The sequence below is a fragment of the Ursus maritimus genome, unplaced genomic scaffold (genome assembly GCF_017311325.1).
Source record: "Ursus maritimus isolate PB19 unplaced genomic scaffold, ASM1731132v1 scaffold_11, whole genome shotgun sequence".
Classification (NCBI taxonomy): Eukaryota; Metazoa; Chordata; class Mammalia; order Carnivora; family Ursidae; genus Ursus; species Ursus maritimus.
The window spans coordinates 3,619,167-3,643,191 of NW_024423453.1; the positions used below are offsets into that span (position 1 = coordinate 3,619,167).

The 24,025-nt window shown below is 42.9% G+C and overlaps 1 protein-coding gene across 4 annotated transcripts in view; it reads right to left on the reverse strand.

Moving 5' to 3' along the window:
• Window positions 1–24,025, reverse strand: part of PAPSS1 (3'-phosphoadenosine 5'-phosphosulfate synthase 1) — a 225,085-nt gene that overhangs the window by 181,565 nt on the left and 19,495 nt on the right. For all 4 annotated transcript variants that reach the window (XM_040626210.1, XM_008689403.2, XM_008689405.2 and 1 more), the window contains 2 exons: window positions 19,932–20,070; window positions 15,725–15,843 (listed from right to left, as the gene is read on the reverse strand). In XM_040626210.1, coding sequence (XP_040482144.1) covers window positions 15,725–15,843; window positions 19,932–20,070 — 258 coding nt within the window. The remainder of the gene's footprint in view (window positions 1–15,724; window positions 15,844–19,931; window positions 20,071–24,025) is intronic.

The following is a 24,025-nucleotide window of genomic DNA, read 5'->3' on the forward strand; positions in this document are numbered from 1 at the left end:
ATTGGGACAGTGCTTGTCTCCAACAACAGACAATGACCACAACACAGCTCCTTAGGTGATCACACACTTGTCAGACCCCCAGGAATAATTACCAAATGTGTTTAATTGCTTCAACTTTTTCAACTTTTTTTTAAAGCCAAATCTATTAGGTCACCCTTATAAGCATACAAAATTGGCAATGATTAAGGGCTTTTCATACATGTGTCTCATCCAAGCAATACTCAGTTATTCAAAATAAAGTAATTCTCAAGAGAATGAGGAGATAAGCCACAGACTGGGAGAAAATATTTGCAAAAGGCATGTCTGAAAAAGGACTGTGAAAACTCAGCGATAAGAAAACAGCCCGATTTTTTTAAAAAATGGGCCAAAGACCTGAACAGAAATCTTACCAAAGAAGATATACAAATGACCAATAAACATATAAAAAGATCCTCCACATCACGTCATCAGGGAAATGCATATTAAAACAACAAGACACCACCACACACCTATTAGCATGGACAAAATCCAAAATACTGACGACGCCAAGTGTGAGTGAGGATGCAGACCAACAGAACTCTCATTCCTGCTGATGGGAATGCAAATGGTATAGACATTCTGGAAGACAGCTTGGCAGTTTCTCACAAAACTAAACACACTTACCATACAATCCAGCAACTGTGCTCCTTGGTATTTACCCAATTGAGCTGAAACCTATGTCCACACAAAAACCTGCACAGATATGTAAAGCAGCCTTATTCATAATTGCCAAGACTTGGAAATGACTAAGATGTCCCTCAGTAGATGAATGGATGAGCCGGTACATCCAGACAATGAACGCACTAAAAACGAATGAACTATCAAGCCACGAAAAACATGGAAGAACCTCAGATGTGTATTACTAAGGAAAAGAAGCCAACCTGAAAAGGCTACCTATTATATAATTCCAACTATATGACCTTTCGGAAAAGGAAAAACTACGGAGACAATAAAAACGTCAGTGCTGCCAGGGTGAGGGCGGGCCGGAGGGAAATGAAAGGAAGAGGGGATTTTCAGGGCGGTGAAATGATACGACACGACGACAGTGGGTAAGTGTCACTACACATCTGCCAAATCCCACAGAAGTACAAACCTACTGTGAACCATGAACTTGGGGTGACAACGTGTCATAGTAGGGGTATCAACTGTAACGAACGTACTACTCTGGTGAGGGGTGTTGACAGGAAAGGCTGTGCTTGTGGGACAGGGGAGCAAGGGGTATATGGGAACTCACTCTACTTTCCACTCAGTTTTGCTGTGAACCTAGAACTGCTCTAAAAAACAGTGTATTTAAAAAATGCAATACAACAGCAAAAGGAATTCGAAATAACTATCAATGGAAGAACCAGTTTCCAAAGACACACACTGCTATTTTCCTAAGTATGGGAAGAACTTCCAACTTATATCTGGACTTAGGTTATTATCTTCAATAGAGGAAAAAAGCAGCCAGATATGGGATCCAAGCTAGATGATCTCACGAAAGGCCTGGTGCCACCATTCACGCAGCCCCTATGGGTCCTGAAAATCTAGAAAGACTGATTCTCCCACATTTCTCCTCCAAAATGGAACAAAAGAGACACAGTTCAGCATCAGCTAAATCATGTGTCAAAATCAGTCTGCTCCCATTGGTAAATGCAAGGCCTCTCCTCTTTCTCATGATAAACCCAAGAATAAAGAGAGTGAATATGAAGGAGAAAAGAACTAATAAAATTTAAATACAGGAAAGAAAGAAACACTGCTTGGCTACAATATGAAGTTTAGCTAATTGTTCGTGGTGTGCAAACATGAAGGGTACTAGCTGGGGGCTCCCTTCATCCCTCCAGCATCCCACAGCTCACAGGAGGAGGAAAGTGGAAAAGTGAGCGTCTAAAACAAACCATGTGCAGCACAGGGCACCTGCCAGGCCTTCTGCAATGAAGGTTCCGGCAAGCACCCACAGCTGAAGGCTGTCTGTTGTGTTCATGGGGCAACTACCATACATGAGCACCTGCAAGACAATGCTGAAGGAAGAATGGCACCTTCCACCAGCTGCCTCTATTCCCTCTTCCTGTAGATATCAATACTATACAACTTTGTATTAATGAGGCAAATTATTTCCGCCCCCCTCCCCGCCCCGGAGCATGAGCACAGGAAGCGGGGTGGAGGGAAAGGGAGAGAAATCCTTAAGCCGACTCCCTGCTGAACGCAGAGCCCAATGCGGGGCTCGATCTCAGGGCCCTGAGATCATGAACGGAGCTGAAACCAAGAGTTGGACACTCAACCAACTAAACCACCCAGGCGCCCCAAGGTATATTATTTCTAGTAATCCCAAGCTAAAGAGGGCAGGTCTTAAATTTTGCCAACACAGTCAAAGAAGTGGTTAAGTATACATACACAATTTATACATAATACTTGATCTCACTATGTACCTGAAGAGGAAATCACATATAGAAAAGTCCCTTGTGGCGCCTGGGTGGCTCAGTCGTTAAGCGTCTGCCTTCGGCTCAGGGTGTGATCCCAGGGTTCTGAGACCGAGCCCCGCATCAGCCTCCCTGCTCCGCTGGAGCCTGCTTCTTCCTCTCCCACTCCCCCTGCTTGTGTTCCCTCTCTCACTGGCTGTCTCTCTCTTTGTCAAATAAATAAATAAAATCTTTAAAAAAAAAAAAAGAAAAGAAAAGAAAAGTCCCTTGTTTTCTTTGTATGTCAATTTTATCTCAACAAAACTGGAAAGAAAAAAAAGACTCTTCTTACAATCTAGCAAAAGAAATAGCTTAAGGTAGTCCATTCTGTGCAATAACAAGGAATAATTCCAGGAATGATTGTTAATACATTTATAAAGAGAATTTGAAATAGAGAAAAACAAGTCATCCCACATATGGTTATCATTGTCATTTTTATATATTCCCTTCCCATTACAGGGCACTGGTGGTTTCAGGAGTCCGTACAAAACCTATTATTTCATCGACTAGAAAATAAAAATTCAGAATCAACTTTTCCTACAAGAACAATATGACATGCATTAAGAGAGCTGCACGCACCCTATCTGTTCAATTAGCTTCTTGGATACGTAAAGCTCTCAAAGACATCTTGAGACATACCCATTTTTCCAGTTGCAAAATAAAGAATTGAAATCCTCCACACCTGGAATGAATGCTAAAATTAAAGTACACAAAAAGTCAGGCATTCATTAGGGCTTTCATGAGGAAGAGTGTGATAAAGTTCCACAAGACAGACTCAAAATTAAATACATTAATCACAAAATATTAGGGACACATCTTCAAAACTAAAAAGGGGCAAGAGAAAGCAACAGGGGTCTACAGGTGAGTTATTTCTCATGTTTACACCTAAGATCTGAGTTCAAACTCTACCACTGCAACCTTGAGCAAGTTATGGAACATCTCTGAACCGGTCTCCTCCTCAGCTGTTTAAAACAGATACATATGCACATACATTACTGGTCTGTTGTGAAATTCAGTAAATTAAAATACCTGAACTGCAGGGACTAACGTTAGCTGGATGCTTACTACGATACCATCATTGTCCCAAGGGCATCCTAGGAACGAATTCATTTAATCTTCATACAATCCTAACTAGGAAGATAGAAGTATTTTCCTTGATTTGGAAATTGAGGCTCAGAAGAGGTTAATAACTGGCCCTGAATCCCTGCTATTCTGTCTTCCAATGCACTTAACACACAATAAATACTCAACATAGCGTGCTCACTACATTCCAGGAGCTGTTCTAAGCATTCTATGTATATTAACTCAGAGAATCCTCAGTACAATTCTAAGACAGACACTATTATTACTTCTCATTGCACAGACAAGAGAACTGAAGCCAGAGAAATTAGGTATTTTTTCCAACATCATGTAGTTAATTGATATATGTTAGAGCTGGGATTCCAACTGAGGTCCCAATACCATTCTCCTCCTAAAAAATAAAAACTAATCGTTACTGTTCCTCTCATGAAAACAAGCTAGGGCAATTTTGTCACATGAATTGTCTTTAGTTTATCTTCACGATTTTATTAAACCTTCACAATTCCCAGGGTTGTTGGTGTGTGATCTTTGTGTGTTGATAAGGTTCTAGACAAAAAGCAAAGATACTCAGCATTTCAATGAGGCCTAAACATTTCTAAGAAGGGTAAGTGGCCGATTTTCAAACACCTTTTCCCAACTGCATCATTGTGAATAAACTGAAAACCTCCATTTCCAGCACATTGGACCCCTTAGAACTTCAAGATCCAGAATCCACAGTCTGGCAATAAATGCCAGAGGGACTCCAGGGAAGAGAAGAATCCCACGGACACGAACGATTCTACGTAAAGTTTTCTCTGCCATTTCTGGGACCTACATTATTGTAAGGATAGGAGATCTTTTTAACGTTGCAGGGCTTGGCTATTCTCCTCTTCCACTACATGTACTGCTGATCACTGTCACCAGTTTTGGAGGGCCAGAGGAGAGCGCTGGACAGACTAATCTTTTGATCTTTGCTGGCTGCAACAGGGCATTTTTAACTGGTTTCCTAAGCCGGTATCACAAATACTGACCAACAGCAGCAGTGACCACGGCCCACTGTGATGCTGCAGGTACGTGGCTGTGCTCCAGGTCTCTACCCTGGAATCACCCCTCTCCAGAACCACACTGGAGGGTACAGCCGGGTATGTCAACCTACTCCCTCTGAAGAGACATTCAAACAAAGGAGAACTAACAAATGTTTCTATACATCATCTCTTCCTTCCAACCATATCCTAAGTTAAGAAAACAAATACACAAATAATTTGTGAGCAAATCTGTCTCCAAGAGAACCAGTTTCAACATGAAAGAGTAGTATCTATACTATGAGCTCAACCAAATTATTTTTCTAATATTCTGTTCACTCATATAAGCCATGAACCCATTTGGGATGAACACATTTTTAGTTAATGTGCTGCTTTATATGCATGAACATAAAGGCTATAATATAATCACTTTCCTTTCAAGAAAGGGGGAATATTTTTGAGTCAAAATAATTTTTCATTATAAGCATTACACACAATTGTTCTCTTTGCAAAATTCACATCTAGAAATATTTTTAAGTGATTTTTAGCCTCACAACTTAAATACAAAATTTTTTTGATGCCTAACTAAAGTTAAGACTAAAGTTCAAGAGGTTGCTACTGTTTTTCTCTTCTAAAAAAAAAAAATACATCAAGTGAATGTTTTTTGAATTAGCACAAACGTAACAGCATGAATCAAGAGACACATGAAACGTTTGGTCAAAGGAAGCAAGTTCTATATAGATTCTAAGTGTAGAGAGAACTCTCTACCAGGAATACAAAAAGGAGACAGTTTCTAGCACATTCTACTGACAAATCTTTTCAGTTCCCAAAACCACTATTAAACATCTAAAAGGAGCAAAACCACCTCAAAGAGAGACAAGATATCTGGACAACATAATGTGAAGTCCCGGCCACATGAGGGGTCCATTTTATTTGGGATTCATTAAGATTTCCAGAAACACAGTCATCTATTTGAAAACAATATGTTCCTCTTCAACTTGTACATATAAAACATTTTATTTCACAGAATTGCCTTTAAAACAAAAATAGACCACAAGCCAGGCCTGGAGCAAGTGTTTATATACCTAAACCCCTCACCACCAATCCTGAGAGCACCACAGTCACCCAGCATTTATGGGTAAAGGGAATACAGGGGGGCTCCGGAGTTGGGGGTCAGTAAACAACTCACATGCTACCATTAATCACGTAGGTCTAGAAATATTTAAATATTATGAATGTGTAAATATTAATCTAAAATGTTACGTGGGCACTCAAAACTTTTTTTTTGCTTGACTGACCGAACACAATCTAAGAGTTAATATATACTCTATCTGTAAGCTTTGTTCAAAAGGGCAATTGTCTGTTTTTATCTGGAAACCAGCAGACAGAACATTCACTACCTGAAAATAGTAGTGGTCTTGTCTTCCCTTTCAAATCTTCCTCAAGAACTGTGGACATGTTAATAAACACGATGATTCCATGGTCTAAGTTTTGCCTTTAAGTATTTTCTGCACTTTTTTCTTGAGCCAAATCTGCTCACCAGATTTGAAGGCTAGAGCTCATTCATATTATATGTAACTATTAAGTTTCTATTATCTAAACTACATGCACCCAAAGTATGAACACCAAACGACATTCTGGCAACACTTTAAAACTGAGCTGCGAAGTCAGGTTTTTATGTGCAGTATAAAACCCATTTAGAGCACTAAACCACCATTTCATAAAAAGACAAACCTTTAAATAATTTATAGCACTAGTAAATCTCGAGTTCCTAGTAGATTTAAAAACAGTATTTAAAATATCACTTTAGATTAAAAGCAGCAGCAGGAAGGCTACGCCCTTATGTCGGAACGCACCGAGTTAAAATGCAGTACCAGCAGGCCATCTAGTGACCATCCAAGGGCTCCGGGAAAAATCCTCAATACGTTTCAGTGACTTCTATTTTCTGAATAAAATTATGAAAATATGCCAACTGAAGCACGTTAAGAAAATGAACACGCTCTGACCAAACACTGAGAAATTACGTACTTACATAAACAAACACACGTCCTCATCCCAATTATATTACACAGGCCAGGTCGAAAGGAAAGTAAGACAATGCAGAAGTGACTGAAGATACGTAACATTACACTAACCAAAATACCCATCATCCTAAAATACCCACTGCACAGAACATTAAGAACATATTTTTCTTGGACAGTGAAACCAGGACCATTAAAGATAAAATACCTGGTAGAATTCATTTCAGGAGAGACTCTCCAAAGCAATACCAAGCATCAGATAGAAAAATTCCTTGGCTATCATGGACACAGCACTTCTCAAACATCTGTGTTCTCTAGAAAGCCCCAAACCAAGCTACCCTCTCTGCTCCAATAAAAAGTTTCCCACATATTACAATGGGAAATATATATTTAGTCTTTGTCTCTGGATCCTGGCACAAACCTCTTAAAACTCTTGGAATCTCCTGAGTGGTTAAGAGTGTGTTTGGTGTGATAATGTGATAACTTCAGGCTAAGGGGCTCCTCAAGAGACCACGCCATACTTAGACGAGAAGGCTAGAACCTTCGACTCCATCCCCAGAACTCCGGGCTGGGGTAGAAGCTGGAAACTGAGTTCAGTCCCCAATGGCCAAAGACTTAATCATGCCTCTGTGACGGAACCTCCATAAAACCCCCTAAAGGAAAGTTCAGAGCTCGTCTGAGTTGGAGACAGTGCCCACAGAGAGCAAAGAAGCACCACGGCTCTACCCACCCCATACCTAGTCCTATGTGCCTCATCTACTTGGCTGTTCCTGGGTTGTAGCCTTTACAATAAACTGATAATGGTAAGTAAAGTGCTTTCGTCAAATTACTGAACCAGGGTGTGAGGGGCCTGGGTCACCCCTGAATGTGTGCAGCTCTCTGGGCACCCTATTTACAGCTGACATCTGAAGTAGGGACACTCTGGTGAGACTGAGCCCTTAGCCTGCAGTGGCCGAGCTAACTGTGGACACCTGGTGTCAGCACGGAATCGAACTGTTGAACACCCAGTTAGTGTCAGAGAATCACACAATCTGTTGGAGGGGAAAAACAAAAAACAAAAAACCCTCAGAAGTCTAACAAATGGAGCCCGAAGAGGAAATAAAATGTACTTAAAATAAGATTTTTTTTTTAAAAGATTTTATTTATTCGACGGAGACAGAGACAGCCAGCGAGAGAGGGAACACAAGCAGGGGGAGTGGGAGAGGAAGAAGCAGGCTCCTAGCGGAGGAGCCTGATGTGGGGCTCGATCCTGTAACCCCGGGATCACGCCCTGAGCTGAAGGCAGACGCTTAACCGCTGTGCCACCCAGGCGCCCCAAGATTTTGTTTTATATGGCTTAGTAACCCAAGGCACTCGCTTACCATTGAGATGTAGGTTTCAGGACCTCAGTACATTAACCCCTCTGGCACGATGCGCCCCAGCTTTGCAAGGTAAATCAGGTAACCGGCAATCCCCTCCTACTTCACACTACACAGAACAAGCATTTCACACTACCTGGCAGACAGGCGCCGGCAGTTTACTTCTTTACAGGTCAACACTCCTTCCCATCTAGGCAGTGCTACCCCTGAGCTGCTCTGAAGTACTTTGAAAGTGTTCGAAAAATATCAACTCCTTCTAAGACCCAATACTCTCAAGTTCTCAATCACAACTACACTTCGGAAAAAAAAATGGTCAAGGAACACGCAAGACAGGCACAGAAAAGACTGAGGTTCCCAAACCAACTAGAAATGGAAAGAACCCACTATAAGGAACGGCAGTGTAGAAGAGAGCGGGCTGCAGCACCCATCACTCTGTGCTCAAATCCCACTCTACCCCCCACAGCGCTGTCCTGGGACAGACCACTTTACCCTCTGAATCGCCTCCATCAGTAAACGGAGGATAATTATAACTACGTCTCCGAGTTTTAACACATGAAATGTATGAATGTTACTGAATGTAAAGGCCTTGCCTCCGTGGGGAGTTCTTGCTGGTTTCCAGCTCTGTCTGTGACGCTGCCCTCTAGCGTACTCAATCATAGTCCCACACGTAATGCTGGTTAGTGCAGGACCTCTAATCTTCGTATCCTCACCCCTCACTTTCACCCCGGCACTCGACATCGTCAGCCCCTTCACCTCCCCAACTGGCTTTGTGAGATTAGCTCGACTCTGTGAGCTCCCATAACCCACCTCGGCGAAATCTCACAAATGCCTCTGTGATGACAATGAGGTTGCGCGGTATGCGCCATCCCGCGTCACCGAGGACAGGGTGCTTTGGAAGGTGCACACTGCACTAAGTTCCCTTGCGATCAGGGTACGGCAGGCAGAGACTCCTTGTATCACCAACTAACCGTCAACTCCGAGCTGAATGTCGGGTCTGTCCACCAGCTTACCTACGTGCCTAGCGCTCACGTGAGATTACTCTGTGAGGAAAACAATCAAAGGAGAATAAATGCCAGAACAAAAACAGTCATGTATGTGTGTGTATGTACGTCTTCCTTCAACTGCGTTCTAAAATTCTGTATCATGCTATAAAAGAAAAAACTGAATGAATTTATACTGTCACTCTAGTCTACAACTATAAATAATGGTGATGAGGACCAAAAATTAAAGTCCATGAGGCAGGAATTTTTACTGTTTAATTCACTGCCACATCCCCAGTGTTTTACAACAGTACCTAGCATGTAAGGCACGAAGTATTTGTTAAATTAGCTAATGGAAGTAACCAAGTAAAACACAGAAATACATACTTTCAATGGGAAGTGAGGTCCCACCTTTTCCCCAAAGGAGGATGGTGCCAAAAGAAAGCGATTACACTCTGCCCCCCCTCTCGCTAAAAAAAAGGAAAGGAGGGAGGGAAGGTGGGAGGGAAAAAGAAAGAAAAGAAAAGGGGCACCTGGGTGGCTCAGTTGGGTAAGCATCTGACTCTTGATTTCGGCTCAGGTCATGATCTCAGGGTCTTGAGATCAAGCCCCATGTCAGGCCTCACTCTGAGCATGGAGTCTGCTTGAAATTCTCTCTCTCCCTCTCCCTCTGCCCCTTCTCTCTCTCTCAAAAAAAAAAAGGCAATTGCATTAAGGAGCCATTTGCATTTCTTCTGTCACCATCAAGCTTCACAATAAAAATAAATAATTTTTCAAAAGAAAATTTCTCCATCTTAAACTAATGTAACCAGGAACACCTTTCTGGTTGTAGATTTAATTACACTGCATTTTAGGTATAATGAGAACACTGTTGAAAGTAAAAGCCAGAGGGACGCCTGGGTAGCACAGTCGTTAAGCGTCTGCCTTCAGCTCAGGGTATGATCCCAGAGTCCCGGGATCGAGTCCCACAACAGGCTTCTCCAGTAGGAGCCTGCTTCTTCCTCTCCCACTCCCCCTGCTTGTGTTCCCTCTCTCGCTGGCTGTGTCTCTGTCAAATAAATGAATAAAATCTTAAAAAAAAAAAAAAAAAAAAGAAAAGAAAGTAAAAGCCAGAGGCATATGGAAATGAATCCTAGGAAATCATACACCTGCAATCCTAGGTATAGAATCCAAGATGTCCATGAGCAAGTTACTTAATATCTCTGAAATACTTCAGAGGTTTACTCTGTGGATAAAATTAGAAAACATATATAAAGTACTCAGCACAAAGACCACCTGAAAGCTGTCACAGTGATTAGAGTGAGAAGTGGTTAGAAGCNTGGGGGGGGGGGGCACCTGGGTGGCACAGCAGTTAAGCGTCTGCCTTCAGCTCAGGGTATGATCCCAGAGTCCCGGGATCGAGCCCCACATCAGGCTTCTCCACTAGGAGCCTGCTTCTTCCTCTCCCACTCCCCCTGCTTGTGTTCCCTCTCTCGCTGGCTGTCTCTATCTCTGTCAAATAAATAAATAAAATCTTTAAAAAAAAATAAAAAAGAAGAAGCTAAACTAGGAGAAAGCCACTTGCCCTCAGATTCTATCAAAACAAATATTTTAAAAGACACAAAGCCCCACATATATGATCCTTATAGTAAGTGCTCAGTAAATGTTACTTTTTTTTTAATCTATCCCTCTTTTTCAAACCTTGAAGGAAACTGTCCAATTATCAGACTGTCTAGCAGGCATAATATAGAGTAACATTCATATAAAAAAGCAATTAGTATAATCATTAATTAGGGGCGAACATTAGAAACAAGACTTTAATTAAAGTCACAGAGACTAAGGCAAGCAACAGTATCAATCAATCAATCAAGTGGCAGAATAAATTAAGGACGATAATATGAAAACATGCAGCCTAGAGCGAAACTATGGAGCACCTTGAACACAAATCACCTTAATTCTATAAACCATGGGAAAATCAGTAAATTCTTTCGAGTAAAAAAACAAAACAAAACAACTAGACTACACTTGAGAAAGAGGATTCTTTGAACAATACAGGATGGAATAAAAGGCGTATCGAACTGGAAGTGGGATAACCAGTTAAGGGAATATCAGGGAGTATGAGCCTAAAATCATACAGGAACAGTTTGCCCTCAAGTTTGAAGCACGGGGGGTCGGGGAAATTGCAAAATCCCAGGCATGACAGATGCTTTGTGAAGTCTGTATTTTCATTTCACAGAATCATGGTTAAAACCCAATTTCTGACTAAATTCAGTGTGGGACCCTGGGTCAAATCCTAGTACAGGACAGCACTTTGGTAGAAAAACTTGTGAAAGTCACATGAATGTGTGCTTTAGTTTACAGTATCTTACTGGGGTTCACTTCTTAGTTCTGAGAAATGTTCTACTGTCATGGAAGATACTAAAGTAAGAGGAAGCCTGGTGAAGGATATACAGTAACTCTCTGTACTATTTTTAGACTTACAGAAGAGTTGCAAAATTTTCTCAAAATACGGTTTTCTAAAAACAAAACAGCAAAATCATCTGCTCACTACAAAAAAAAAAAAAAAAAGCCTCTATGTAGGTGAAGTGTCAAACCCAAAGGATACTATTCTATATCGGGCCCCAAAGAAGTGGTTAGGAATGAAAGGGAAGATGTAAAGGAGGGAGACCCCTGCAGCACCCACCGCATGTTATATTCAATAACCCACATAAGGGTCTGAGCACCTGGAATTATCTGTAGTCCCTAAAATGGCTTCAGAGATTCCTGAGCCCCCTACACGATATACAACATTATCGATGTGTATTTTCCCGAGGTTCTATAAACACTTAAAAAATCACTAATTGGATATGAAAACTAGATACCCAAACTAACAGAAAATAAAACTCCGTATAACTTCCTAACATTGATAAGACAAATCTCCACTTTAAAAAAAAAAAAAAGGCTCAAAGCCCAAAAAATGCAAACAAAATTACAACCCAACTAAAAAGAAAAAATACTAGAAACACAGACAACCCCAGAAGAGTAAAAGCAGAGCGAGAATTGGCAGTCTGCTGAAAATTAAACAGAGATTCCAAAACAGAACATTACCTAACAAGAGGAAAGGCCCCCTAATCTATGAAATCATAAACATTCCTGAGCCCATCACAAAGCTGAGGTCCTAACGCAGTACCAAGAATCGCTTCCAGAGTGACAAGTCCCAACAAGGAAAGACAAGACCCATGAACATGCCCTTTAGGAGCACAGGGGGAGGAAGAGATGGCTGCAATAAAAGCAGAGAAGAAAAAACAGCGAAATGTTTTTAGCGCTCTTCAAGGCTGAGTGAGGACAAGTGTGACAGGTTCGCACACCTGGGAATCTGAAACACCAGGACTTCTACACTCATTCACAAGCAGGTCTACGAGCGTGCTCAGATCAGGAGCAGGTCTTGCAACCAGAGAGCTTCCCTCGGTGGCACACAGACACAAAACTCTGCCCACTCCCTGGATCACTGTCTCATACAACACAAAGGCCTTCAGCTGATGGTGAAGGGCAGGAAACCCTCCCAGGGTCCACTGTTTCTGGCAGAGGAGTAGATGTAAAAATGGTCTGCTGAATGGACGTGGAGGAAACTCTCTGGGCCCAGGATATCCTGAACTGATACAAACCAGAAATCTGCTGAAGCATGTGACTAAGACCTCCCAGGTTCAAAGCAGAGGCTGGCTACCATGCAGGGAGAGGAAAGGACACTGACAAAGACCCACTCTAAGACCCCAGAGCACAGGTCCTGCCTAAAAGTGGGGCTGGATCAGCACAATCGAGAACCACCACTGCTCCCCCCGCCTCCCCATCATGAGCCTAGCACCAAGTCCTGAGCAACAGTATGACTGTCTTTCCACTGAGAAAGGAGTGACATATACAGAGACTCCTCCTGAGGTGCAGGCATCCTGGGAATGTTGAAAGCTCAGAGTGGAGCAGAAACACTAAGAAAAACCCTCTAGAAGGCCAGATGCCACACTAGGCATTAGGTAGGGCAGCCTACCGCTGGAGGAATTTGAAGCTGATGGTGCATTAAGAGTAACTACAGAATAAGGAAACCCAAATCCAGCTGAGCTACCGGCTAAATTAACTCAACACACTACACCAACAGTGACAGAAAAAGAATATAAATGCCCACAGGATAGATACTACCTACCTCAGTCTCTATATGCCTCCGCACACAACGTCTAGCATTCAATCAAAAATTACAATACACCAAAAAGAACAAGAAAAGCCAGCAATAAGAGATATAGCATGATCCAGAAATGACCCAGTGGAATGGAACTATCAGGTAGGACTCTATAAATTACTGTTACAATTAAAGGATCTAGTGCAAAAGTGGACAACACGTGTGAATAGAGAATTTCAATCGAGAGATGTACACTATATTAAAAAAAAAAAAAAGAGCCAAACGATGATCAATGACTCAACTTGAAAATGAGTAGAAATCATTAAAACTAAAAAATTAACATAAAAAGAGTGAAAGAAGGGTGCCTGGGTGGAGCAGGTGGTTGAGCATCCAACCCTTCGTTTTGGCTCAGGTCTGATCTCAGGGTCACAAGATCCAACCCCACATCAGACTCCACGCTCAGCACAGAGTCCACTTGGGTTTCTCTTTCCCTCTCCTTCTGTCCCCACCCCCCTCCCTCCCCCCATCTCTCTCTCTCTCTCTCTCTCTCTCTCTCTCTCTCTCCCTAGGGTGAACAAATAAATCTTTCAGGAAAAAAAGGAGTGAAAGAACAGAGCATCCAAAAGCATGGGATAGTACTGCATTGTCTAACATATGTCTAACTAGAATCCCAGGAGGAGAAAGAATAGGGCAAAGGAAATATTTGAAGAGATAATGGCCAAAAGTTTTCAAAAACTAATAAAAGAACAAGAAAGCCAAAGAACCCTAAACTGAAAGAAAAAACTAAAAACACTGAAAGACCTAGATACCACATACTAAAATCACTAAAAACTAAGGAATTAAGAGAAAATCTTGAATTGAGGCAGAAATAAAAAGAAACATTACAAGGAGAGGAACCAAGAAAAGAACTACATCAGACTTCTCATCAGAAGCATTGCAAACCAGAGGACCACAGAGCACCATCTTTAAAGTATTAAAAGGAAAAAAAAAAAAAAACACCTGTCAACCCAGAATACTATGCCCAGCAAAAATGTCTTTTAAAAATTAGCAGGGGCGCCTGCATGGCTCAGTCGGTTGGGCATCCAACTCCTGATTTCAGCTCGTGTCACGATCCAGGGTCATGAGACCGGGCCCTGCATCGGGCTCTGTGCTCAGAATCTGCCTGTCCCTTTCCTGCCCATCCCTTTCCCTCTGTGCCTCTCCGCACTCACACTCATGCGCTCTCTCTCTCTCTCAAATAAATAAATAAAATCTAAAAAAAAATAAATAAAATGAGCAAATGGATGAGAAAGATCTGATATAAAACCTTTCTAAGCTCACTCCTCCGTGCATCCCAGAGTGCTATGCACATGCTGAAACCGTGCTTCTAACACACCTAGCAGCTGTATGCTCTTATTCCCATTTCCATCACCTACAATGTGAAGCCCTTAAGGACAGAGACATGGCTGGTTAATCTTTGTACTGCCAGTGCCTAGGACTGTGACGAATGACAGCAGACATCTGATTACTGACGGTGAAAGAACAGATAATGAAGAGAGGGAAGCCAGGGACACCGCAGCAAGTCTCAAGAAGCTCCAGAGTCCAGAAGCTGCTTAACAGGAAACTCAACAGTCACTACGGCAGTACGTCCAGAGAAACACGTCAGAGCAGTGCCATTACGCATCACTTCAGTTATTCGGCTACGATGTTTAGATAAGGGAGATACACAAAGAAGGTGAGTCCCAGGTTAATTATCTGGCAGATATTTAACAATATGAAAAAAAATTCTAAGGCTAAACATTTTTAATATATTCAGACATAGGTCATTTTTTTAAGTTGTATGTCTAATCTATCCAGTAAGAGATACTAGATGAAAGAGGTTTATGGTAATCGATTTTAAAAATCAAGAGGGGGTGCAGATGCCATCGGCCACAGGACAGAATGGGGTGCAATGACATATCACTGTCTGTGTGCCACTATGACAGGGTCCCTGCACAGCACTAGGCGGCGAAGGTAAGGACATCCTGACCAGGGAAGGAAGTACTACTGATACCCACACAAAGGCCAGATCCTCCCCAACTAGGTAAACCGTGTGACCCTCCACTGGGACTGGGGAAGTGTGAAGATAGAAGCAGGAAAAACAGAAAAAGAATTTCTAAAAACTGACACTGGACTACCGTCTGAGAGAACCATGGACCTCCTGGAGGGCCTGAGTGCTCGGGAAACCAGCCAGCCTCTTTATACTGCCATATGCTCAGGAACCAGAGAAAGATCTTTATGTCCTGGAACCTTTCCCCTCCTAAAACCACCACCCTTATCATCGTGTTGCACAAGGAAAACCCGGGCACTACCTAAAAGTCTCGGAAACATTAGCTACATTATGTACCTCAACTTAAAAAAATACAATAATGTCAAACTGTAAAGCTGAACGATCACGGCTGTGTGTATTAGGTATGTGTGTGGTAAAATTACCAGCAGAATAAATAAAAGAGCATCTGGCTCTCGAGCCGCCTGTGGCTGACGCTGACGAGGATATTTCCTGTGTTGTATACACTGGTGCCCCCACACCACCTAACACAGGGACATACGCACTCTGAGAACGGTCGGCACCGTACTGACTCTGCAACACCAACGGTATGCGGACCACCACCACCTGTCCTTTGGGCAGGTGGGAGTACAAGACAAACACACTCATCCTGAGGACTCCCTCTTTGACCTTCTCCTACCCGTTCCTGCAGGAGCTCCACCACCTGCTGCACACAGTCGTTCACATCACAGGAGTCTGTCTTCAGCACCAGCTCAGGAGCCTCTGGCTTCTCATACTCAGAATCGATTCCAGTGAAACCTACAAAAGGTATCAGATGACGGGGGGGTGCGAGTTAAAACGGGCTCACTTCTTCAGTGCAAGTCTCTGCTACGTCGAAGTTCGTACTGATGCCGCCCCTTCTGAGTTACAGGGGGACATACTGAAACTTCGTTCTTGGGGGAAGATTTCTGATTAAACTATTCGTTTCTCCTTTAAACACGTACAGTCGAGTCTCATTCGCAGTTCAGTAACATTGCACAAACACCGAACTAGTGGATCCTGAATCACGGGCTCCCCAGGGAAACATGGGGTTAGGTTCCTGTAAGCCTCAGTCACCACAAAATTTTTTGACCCTTCTTTGTGGTATGAAAGCCGAAACATGAAGGCCAGCTGTCACTCTGTTCAACCTCTGCTGGGAACACATACTTGGGGTGGCTAAAACTTGTGCCACTCTGCATGTGTCCACAAGTGACTGCCAAGTGAGTACTGATGTGGGGGTTAAAAAACTTTAGTGGGTAGAAAAACTCGCAAATATGGACCTTCCAAATGATGACTCTTCTTCATCTGTCATCCTTTCTTTTTTTTGTAAATGCCTAAAGGAAATAGGAATGAATACCAAGGGATCCAGAGTATCTCAATTTCCCCAGGGGAATACAGGATGCAGTACTTAACCCCTGGCATGAGCCAAACTCAACAAGGTTTTCTTCCTCTTGATGCGAAAACTAACACCAAAGTCTACCTGTCCATTATATTCACAGGAATTATTTATAGCCAAATTGCATCCCTGCAGGCTTCTTCTGCCACCAGGATTAAGTGTTCAGCAAGACAAATTAACTACTACTAGCTTTAGCAAAACATGAATAAGGGCAGTAATCCTGTTATATCACAAAATACACTCCACAACCAAACATAATTAGTTTAGATATTAACCCCCATTTAGATTTTCCCTTTAAATATGTGTTACCAAGGAATTGCCAGGAACAGAAAGAATACATGATGTTTCTAAGACTGGGCTAGCTGAGCTAAACATATGCTGTTCCTATTTCACACCCTTGGTATCATCTCATACATAAGTCACTTAAGGCCTGTCTGTCTTGGAGTGCTTAGATCAACCTTGGGGTAGAATGGTAAACACTAATTTAAACACTGATTAAACATAACTTATTATGAGGAACAGTCACCACCAGAGTTCTTAAATATATACTACAAGTCTACAGCCCACTTATTTTTTTCTATTTCATATTTCTAAGTATCATATAAAGTCCTGAATCCAAGGAGATGTCTGCATTACCAATATTCCTAACAGAGTCACATGTAAAATAGCTGGGGGGAAATAATTCTAGTCAAAACATTAGTTTTGTTTGTTTTTGTTTTGTTTTGTTTGTTTTTAGAGACAGTGTGTGTCTGGGGGGAAGGGGCTGAGGTGGGGAGAGAGAGAGAAGCAGTCTCCACGTCCAGTGCGGAGCCCAGTGCAAGGCTTGATCGCACAACCCTGAGATCATGACCTGAGCCAAAATCAAGAGTTGGACACTTAACCTACTGAGCCACCCAGGGGCCCCTAGAAATACTAGTTCTTAAGCTCTAATTCTCAAATGCACACAGTGGAATCGCGAGGCCCCACCCCCATGAGATTCTGATTTCACTGGTACAGCTTTGGCATTGGATTTTTAAAAGTTCCCCCAGGTAATGCTAACATGCAGGAAAGCTTGAAAACCACTGTGCTAGAAGACCTGGCTTAGCATTTTAAAAGTCCAGGAATTCCCTTCCTAGCTAATTTATCCTGTAAGTGATTATAATAAATGTACACTTAAGAACAGCATTTATATTTAAGTAGATAATAACTACTAGAGTAGTAATCATGAAAATAATGTAACATTAGAATGGCTGATGGGGATACACTTACAGTTTAGTAAATGTCACATAAAGGCCTATAAAACCCTGAGGTCCGCTGAACGTATGCAATCTCTTCTGTCCTCAAACGTGTACCACCACAGCTCCGAAACAGCACTGACAGGGAACTTTCAAGCACTATTCTGACCGTGAGTAAACCATTTTTTAAAACAAACAACTCTACAGTCAGAAACTCTAACACCACGGCAAACGTAATGTTTGTACGCAGGCACACATATATACATGAACCTAAGGAACATCTTATCAACGTCTACTCGGAGGACTTTTTTTTTTTTAAGATCTGAGAGAGAATTAGTGCATGCACGCACACAAGCAGGGGTAAAGGCAGAGGCAGAGGGAAAGAATCCCCTAGCCAACTCCACTGAGCATGGAGCCCGCCGTGGGGCTCAATCCCAGGACCCTGAGATCGTGACCTGGGCCAAAACCAAGATTCAGATGCTTAACCAACTGAGGTACCCAGGCGCCCGAAGTCAGAGGAATTTAAAAACACTCAAGAAAATAAACAAGTAACACAGAGAAAACTAAGCTACTACAAACACACTCCCAAACGGAGAATACAAATTGTAAATGACTCAAGGTATTCTGCATGCGGCCTTATTCATCTGTGCGTCCCAGCACTAGATAGATACCTCAGAAACAAGCACTGATCCACGTGTGTTGACCATCCAATTTCCACTCCCTCTTCCAATCCATCTAACAAGCATGTACTATGTGTGTGTCAGGTACTAGGCTCTGGGCCTCACACTGTGCTAGCTCCAATGATAGAAAAACATTCAAGACGTCACCCCTGTTCACAGTACCTTACTCCAGAGCCAGAGACACAAATCTACCTCCCTCACCAATCCATCCTTGCAAAACAACAAAACCAACTACAGTGAAAATAATATTTAGACGTCGGGATCCCAGACACACCACTTTGCTTCTCTTCGCCAAATCTCTATTACACAAAATTGAAGTAAACAGGGGGATACAGATGATAAAAAGAGCTAACCTGGTTGCCCTCCCAATGTCGTAAATTATTCAGGTCAGGCAACCTGCTGAGTCAAGAAAGTGCAGACTTAATGGGTGAAACGGAGTCCCCGTGGAGGCACAACTGGATATCAGCCTGGCCTAAGGAACCAGATTTCACCAGGCAGGTGGAACTTGCCCCAACTGCTAATGTGCCCCCAGGTCCAAATACAGAAGAGACCAGAATAACAAGTATTGTCCTTCCTGTCCCACATTTTCCTATGCAGGGCCAGAAGCAGAGTGACAAAAATCTCGAATTTGCAGAGCCCCCCAGGTGGCTCCTGTGATCGTCCCAGGCTATCAGACTTCCTATTGGGAAGGCATCAAAGTTCCCTGCATGAATTACTGATCCCTACACAGTGCTGACTGAGTAACTGATCCTAGATTTTTTTTTTTAATGCTGGCATGTCCTCTTTTAACAAGAGAACAGAACTAATGTCCAGGGATGTCTAGAAGATAAATATGATTGGTATCAAAGGCCACAGCAGACAGGTTCTTAATGTCTCTCATGTCCAAATGATCACCACAGCTGAAGCTCTAGCAGCAAACCATAAAACCTAAAAAGCAAGGTACCTCTATTTTGATGGAATCAGCAATATATTAATTCAACCAAGTTCAACAATTATACACAGAATAAATAAGGGACCATTCCAAGCACCACGATATAAATAAGAACAAGACACTGTCTTTGCTCTCAAGATGTTTGTATTTCAGGCATTTTTCCCATTAGCTATGGAATTTCCTTCATTTTCACTGGAACAGAAAGCAGAGGGGCAGCAGCTAGAAACTGATACCCAGTCTAATGCTAGGTACCTAACTGTATCAAGTATATTTCCAGCAATCCCTGAGGTCCCAACCCTCTAAAACTGTCTTCTGAGGATTCCGCTCTGATCCACAATACCCACTGAGTATACACGTGCCGGGTAGCGCCAGTAGGCCTCAGACACACAAGGGTGTAGTAGGACCCATTTTTCTTCTCCAGGAGCTCCAAGTTGTTTGAATACTCCCAATCTCTCTGTAAAGATGACCAGTCTCAGATATGGTAGGCTAAAATACGCAAGCAAAGGTGCTCTCAGTCAGCAGAACACACCGCTCTTGGTTTCGGGACTGAGTTCAAGCCCCACGCTGGGTACAGAGATTACTTAAAAAATAAAATCTTAAAAAAGAAAAGGCAAACAAAGAGAAACTGGGATAAAAACAGTACTTACCTTTGATTTCTCCAGCCCGAGCTTTTTTGTAGAGTCCTTTGACATCCCTCTGTTCACAAACATGCAGAGGGGCATCAACAAACACTTCAAAAAAAGGTAAACTTGCACCCTCATGAATTTGCCTTGCATTGTTGCGATCCTTAGAAAAAAGATATACAGCTGAGTCAGTGGAAAATAAATACTAGACAAAACAATTTATATTTTAAAATATAAACTGAGGGGCCTGGTTGGCTCTGTCGGTTAAGCATCTGCCTTGCGCTCGGGTCATGGTCCTGGGTCCTGGGATGGAGCCCCAAGTCGGGCTCCTTGCTCAACGGGGAGTCTGCTTCTCACTCTGTCTCTGCCGCTCTCCTTTGCTGTGCTCTAAGTAAATAAATAAAATCTTAATATATATATATAAATATATATGTATATATACACATACATGTATGTGTATATATATATACTTGTATATCTATATACTTATATATATACATGTATGTGTACATATATATATATATATATATATATACTTATATATCTATAAATTGAAAAAAACTAAATCCAGGGAATTATTAGGTTAATATACCCATTTTTTGTAACAATTTTAAAGGGCATACTATTCTAAAAATCCAAGATATTGGGGAGTTCCAGGAAGGAAAACAATAGATGTCCCATAAAAAAACTTCCCCAAATTTTATGAGGAACCAAAGCCAAAGCCCAGCCCGAACGCGGATGTCATTGGGCCTCCCTCTCATAACACATTCAACCTCAGCCTGAGCTGGCTTGAAACCAACTTCATTTGCCAAGAAGTCCATTCAGAACGCTGAATGGTTTATCCACTTGCCAAACACAAGCTCCTGTGGCCGCTGCTCATCGGAGCATTCCCAAGACTTGACTTTTCTGCCCTGCCCCTAAACCCCTAACTCTCCGGTAATCACCCTCCTCCTCTGCTCTGTCCTCTGGTACAGCTCCCTTTCTAAGCCAACCTCTTCTTTCTGGCCTTAGCTAAAACGAAGCAGCCCCTCGAGATCCACTCATCTTCCCACCCTCATACTCCGTGCACAGGCAGTGCCCATGTTTCCAAAGCCAGCCCCTGTAACTCCCACCACTCTATCCCCACCTGGCTCCTTTTAGCATTTAGTTCTTACGGCCCCCGACAAACCGCGCCTCCTTCCACTGTCACACTCTCGTCTTTCCTATTTCAGAAAGACAATCTCCAGGCACAAATGCTCTCCATCTCCTCTCCGCCATGTAAGTGTGTCTATCTGCCCAGCTACCTTTGCCTCACTCGGTCCTGCCACTCCTGCCTTCAGATTCCACAGCCCCGGCCCCCCAGAGGATCTTGCTCAACCCATTATCCCCACTCCATCCGAAATCTTCAGCCTCTGCCCTCTCCTCCAGCTTTTTCCCGGGCAACAAACAAGTACAAGTCACTCATCCATGAAAAACAAATGAACTAACAAATTGCACAAAATCCCTTAATCATGGGTACTCTTCAGCCTTGAAATGACAGGACTTTCTGCTGCATGTCACACTACTAACCCGAGTATGCCCACAATGTTAGCCCTGATCATTCCTGATGCAGGCTCCCCAGGGCTCTTCCTACTTTCCCATCCCGTCAACACTGCTGTTGCCCACAGTCCATCAGGAGCCCACTGCTCACCTTAAGTTCTGGAGCTCTTTTCTCAGTGGCCTTCACGATGTCGACTAGAACACATACACCAACACTTAAGCCTGAGCCCTGCCCTCTCTCCTGAAATTAAACACATTTCCAACTTCTTCCTAAATGTACCTACCTGGAGATCTCACAGCCACCTCAAACTTAGCATGTCCATAATTGAGTCCATTCTCTTTTTCCCCCAAGCTGGAATACCGCCTAGATCCAACTCAAGGATGACACCACTACTCACCCAGAATCCCAAGAGTTGTTCTGGTTCCTTCCCTTTGCCCCACACTCCCACCCCTGTGCATTCTGTGACAAAGTCCTTCAGATTTTGCCTCTAAATATTATTTCTCATAGACCTTTACCTCATCGAATGCCTGCACCACACTGTAACTGTTCACATCTCTATGTTCCCACCAGACTAGCTAGGAACAATCAGGTTTATCTTCAGAACCAAGAAGCCCAAGTTCAGCATTTCTTCCCTACTCCCTAGTTCAACTGCACTCCTCATCTGGTCAATCGCTACGACCCTTGTAAAAGTCTGCTGGCTTCTAGCTTTGATCTACTCAAAGCTATAGTCTAACACTGTCCCCTGGATGACAGAAGATGAAAATTCAACCATGTCACCAACTTTTCAGAGATTCCCCACCAGTGTCAGGGTAAAACCCAAACTTCTTAGTGGGAGACATCAGGCGTTCTATACCTGGCCCCACCATTCTCAGTCTTGCACTTGATATTCTATTAATAATTAATACCTGCCCGCTCTACCAGGCTGTTTGGGCCTTATGCCTTAGCCATCCCCCTTGCCAGAAACCCTTCATTCCTCTCTTCTGCCTAAAGCAATGTGCTCCTTACAGCGTGGCTCCATGGCGAATTCCTCCAGGAAGCTCACCCTGCGTGCCCGGGCTGACAAAGGGCCCTTGCTCCCTCTTGTTTCTCAGAGTACCCACTATATATCTTATTCTCATATATTGGTATCTTTTCATTAGCTTTACAACCACAGCATGTAGCAGAATGATTAAGTTGTGACTTATTGATTCCAACTGTCCTTTTAAATGGAGGTGTTTCCAAGGTTCCATCCATGGCTCTCTTCTCATTCTATACAACGCTTGTATATACTCAACTTCACCTGGGTTTCAATCAACAAAGTTAATGATTCCTAAATCTATCTCAATTCCACACCGCTTTCCCGAACTCCAGAACCAATTTTCCAATGACCCACTTAGATACACCACTAGGATTTCAAACCTAACCCACCTAGAATGAAATAGTCATCTCCTCCCTTCCCATGCTGTATTTTCTACCACATTCATTCCATCTTCTATTCAGAAAGCACCATCCCTCATGTTCACCCCAAATTTAGCCATCAACCAGGCACCACGTCCTTCTGATGTTCTGGGCTCAAGAACCTTCAAATACACCCCATCTTTTCCATTTCCATTGCTGCTGCTTGAATTCACTACAAAAGCCTCCTCACTAGTCTCCTATCTCCAGGGCACTCCTGTTCCAGGCTTCAAAGGGAACCTGATTAAAATCCAAACCCATGGGGCGCCTGGGTGGCACAGCAGTTAAGCGTCTGCTTTCGGCTCAGGGCGTGATCCCGGCGTTGTGGGATCGAGCCCCACATCAGGCTCCTCTGCTATGAGCCTGCTTCTTCCTCTCCCACTCCCCCTGCTTGTGTTCCCTCTCTCGCTGGCTGTCTCTATCTCTGTCATATAAATAAATAAATAAATAAAATCTTTAAAAAAAAAAATCTCCTTTAAAAAATAAATAAATAAATAAAATCCAAACCCAGAGATGGCATTCCTTAGTACAATCTCAACACGCTCAGTCCCCCTGGGGCAAAGTTCTGAGCAGTGAAGGTTCACTGTCGGACCTCTGAATCTCTGTAGCTTCATCTCCCCTCACCTTCAACCTGCACGCAGTCATAACAAACCACCTATGGTTCCCCCAAAAGACCAAACTCCCTCACATCTCCATGCTGCTGCAGACACTGTACTGTCTCCTCTATCGAAATGGCACTCCCCTCCCGTCCCGCTGGTGTGCTCTGATTCCTCAGGACTCATTTCAAGCAGCACCTCCTCTGTGATTCCTCCACAGCCCCTCTCACAGACCTTTACCTCATCGCCTGCCTGCACCATACTGTAACCGTCCACATCTCTATGTTCCCACCAGGTTTAGCTAGGAACCACCAGGTTTATCTTTAGAACCAAGAGGCCCAAGTTCAATGGTGACATGGAATAAAACACGTATCCTAGATTACACGGTTTGATGCGAATATCACAGATTCTGACACATCCTCAGCATAGTCCAAACCTCATTCTTAGTGCTTTCAGAGATGAGAACAATACATTTTGCTCCATACTATGGAAACAAGGGGGCCAAAAAGCAGATCAACATATACTTTTGGAGACCCAGCTGACAGCTCTCCAAAGCCCATGTCACTCTT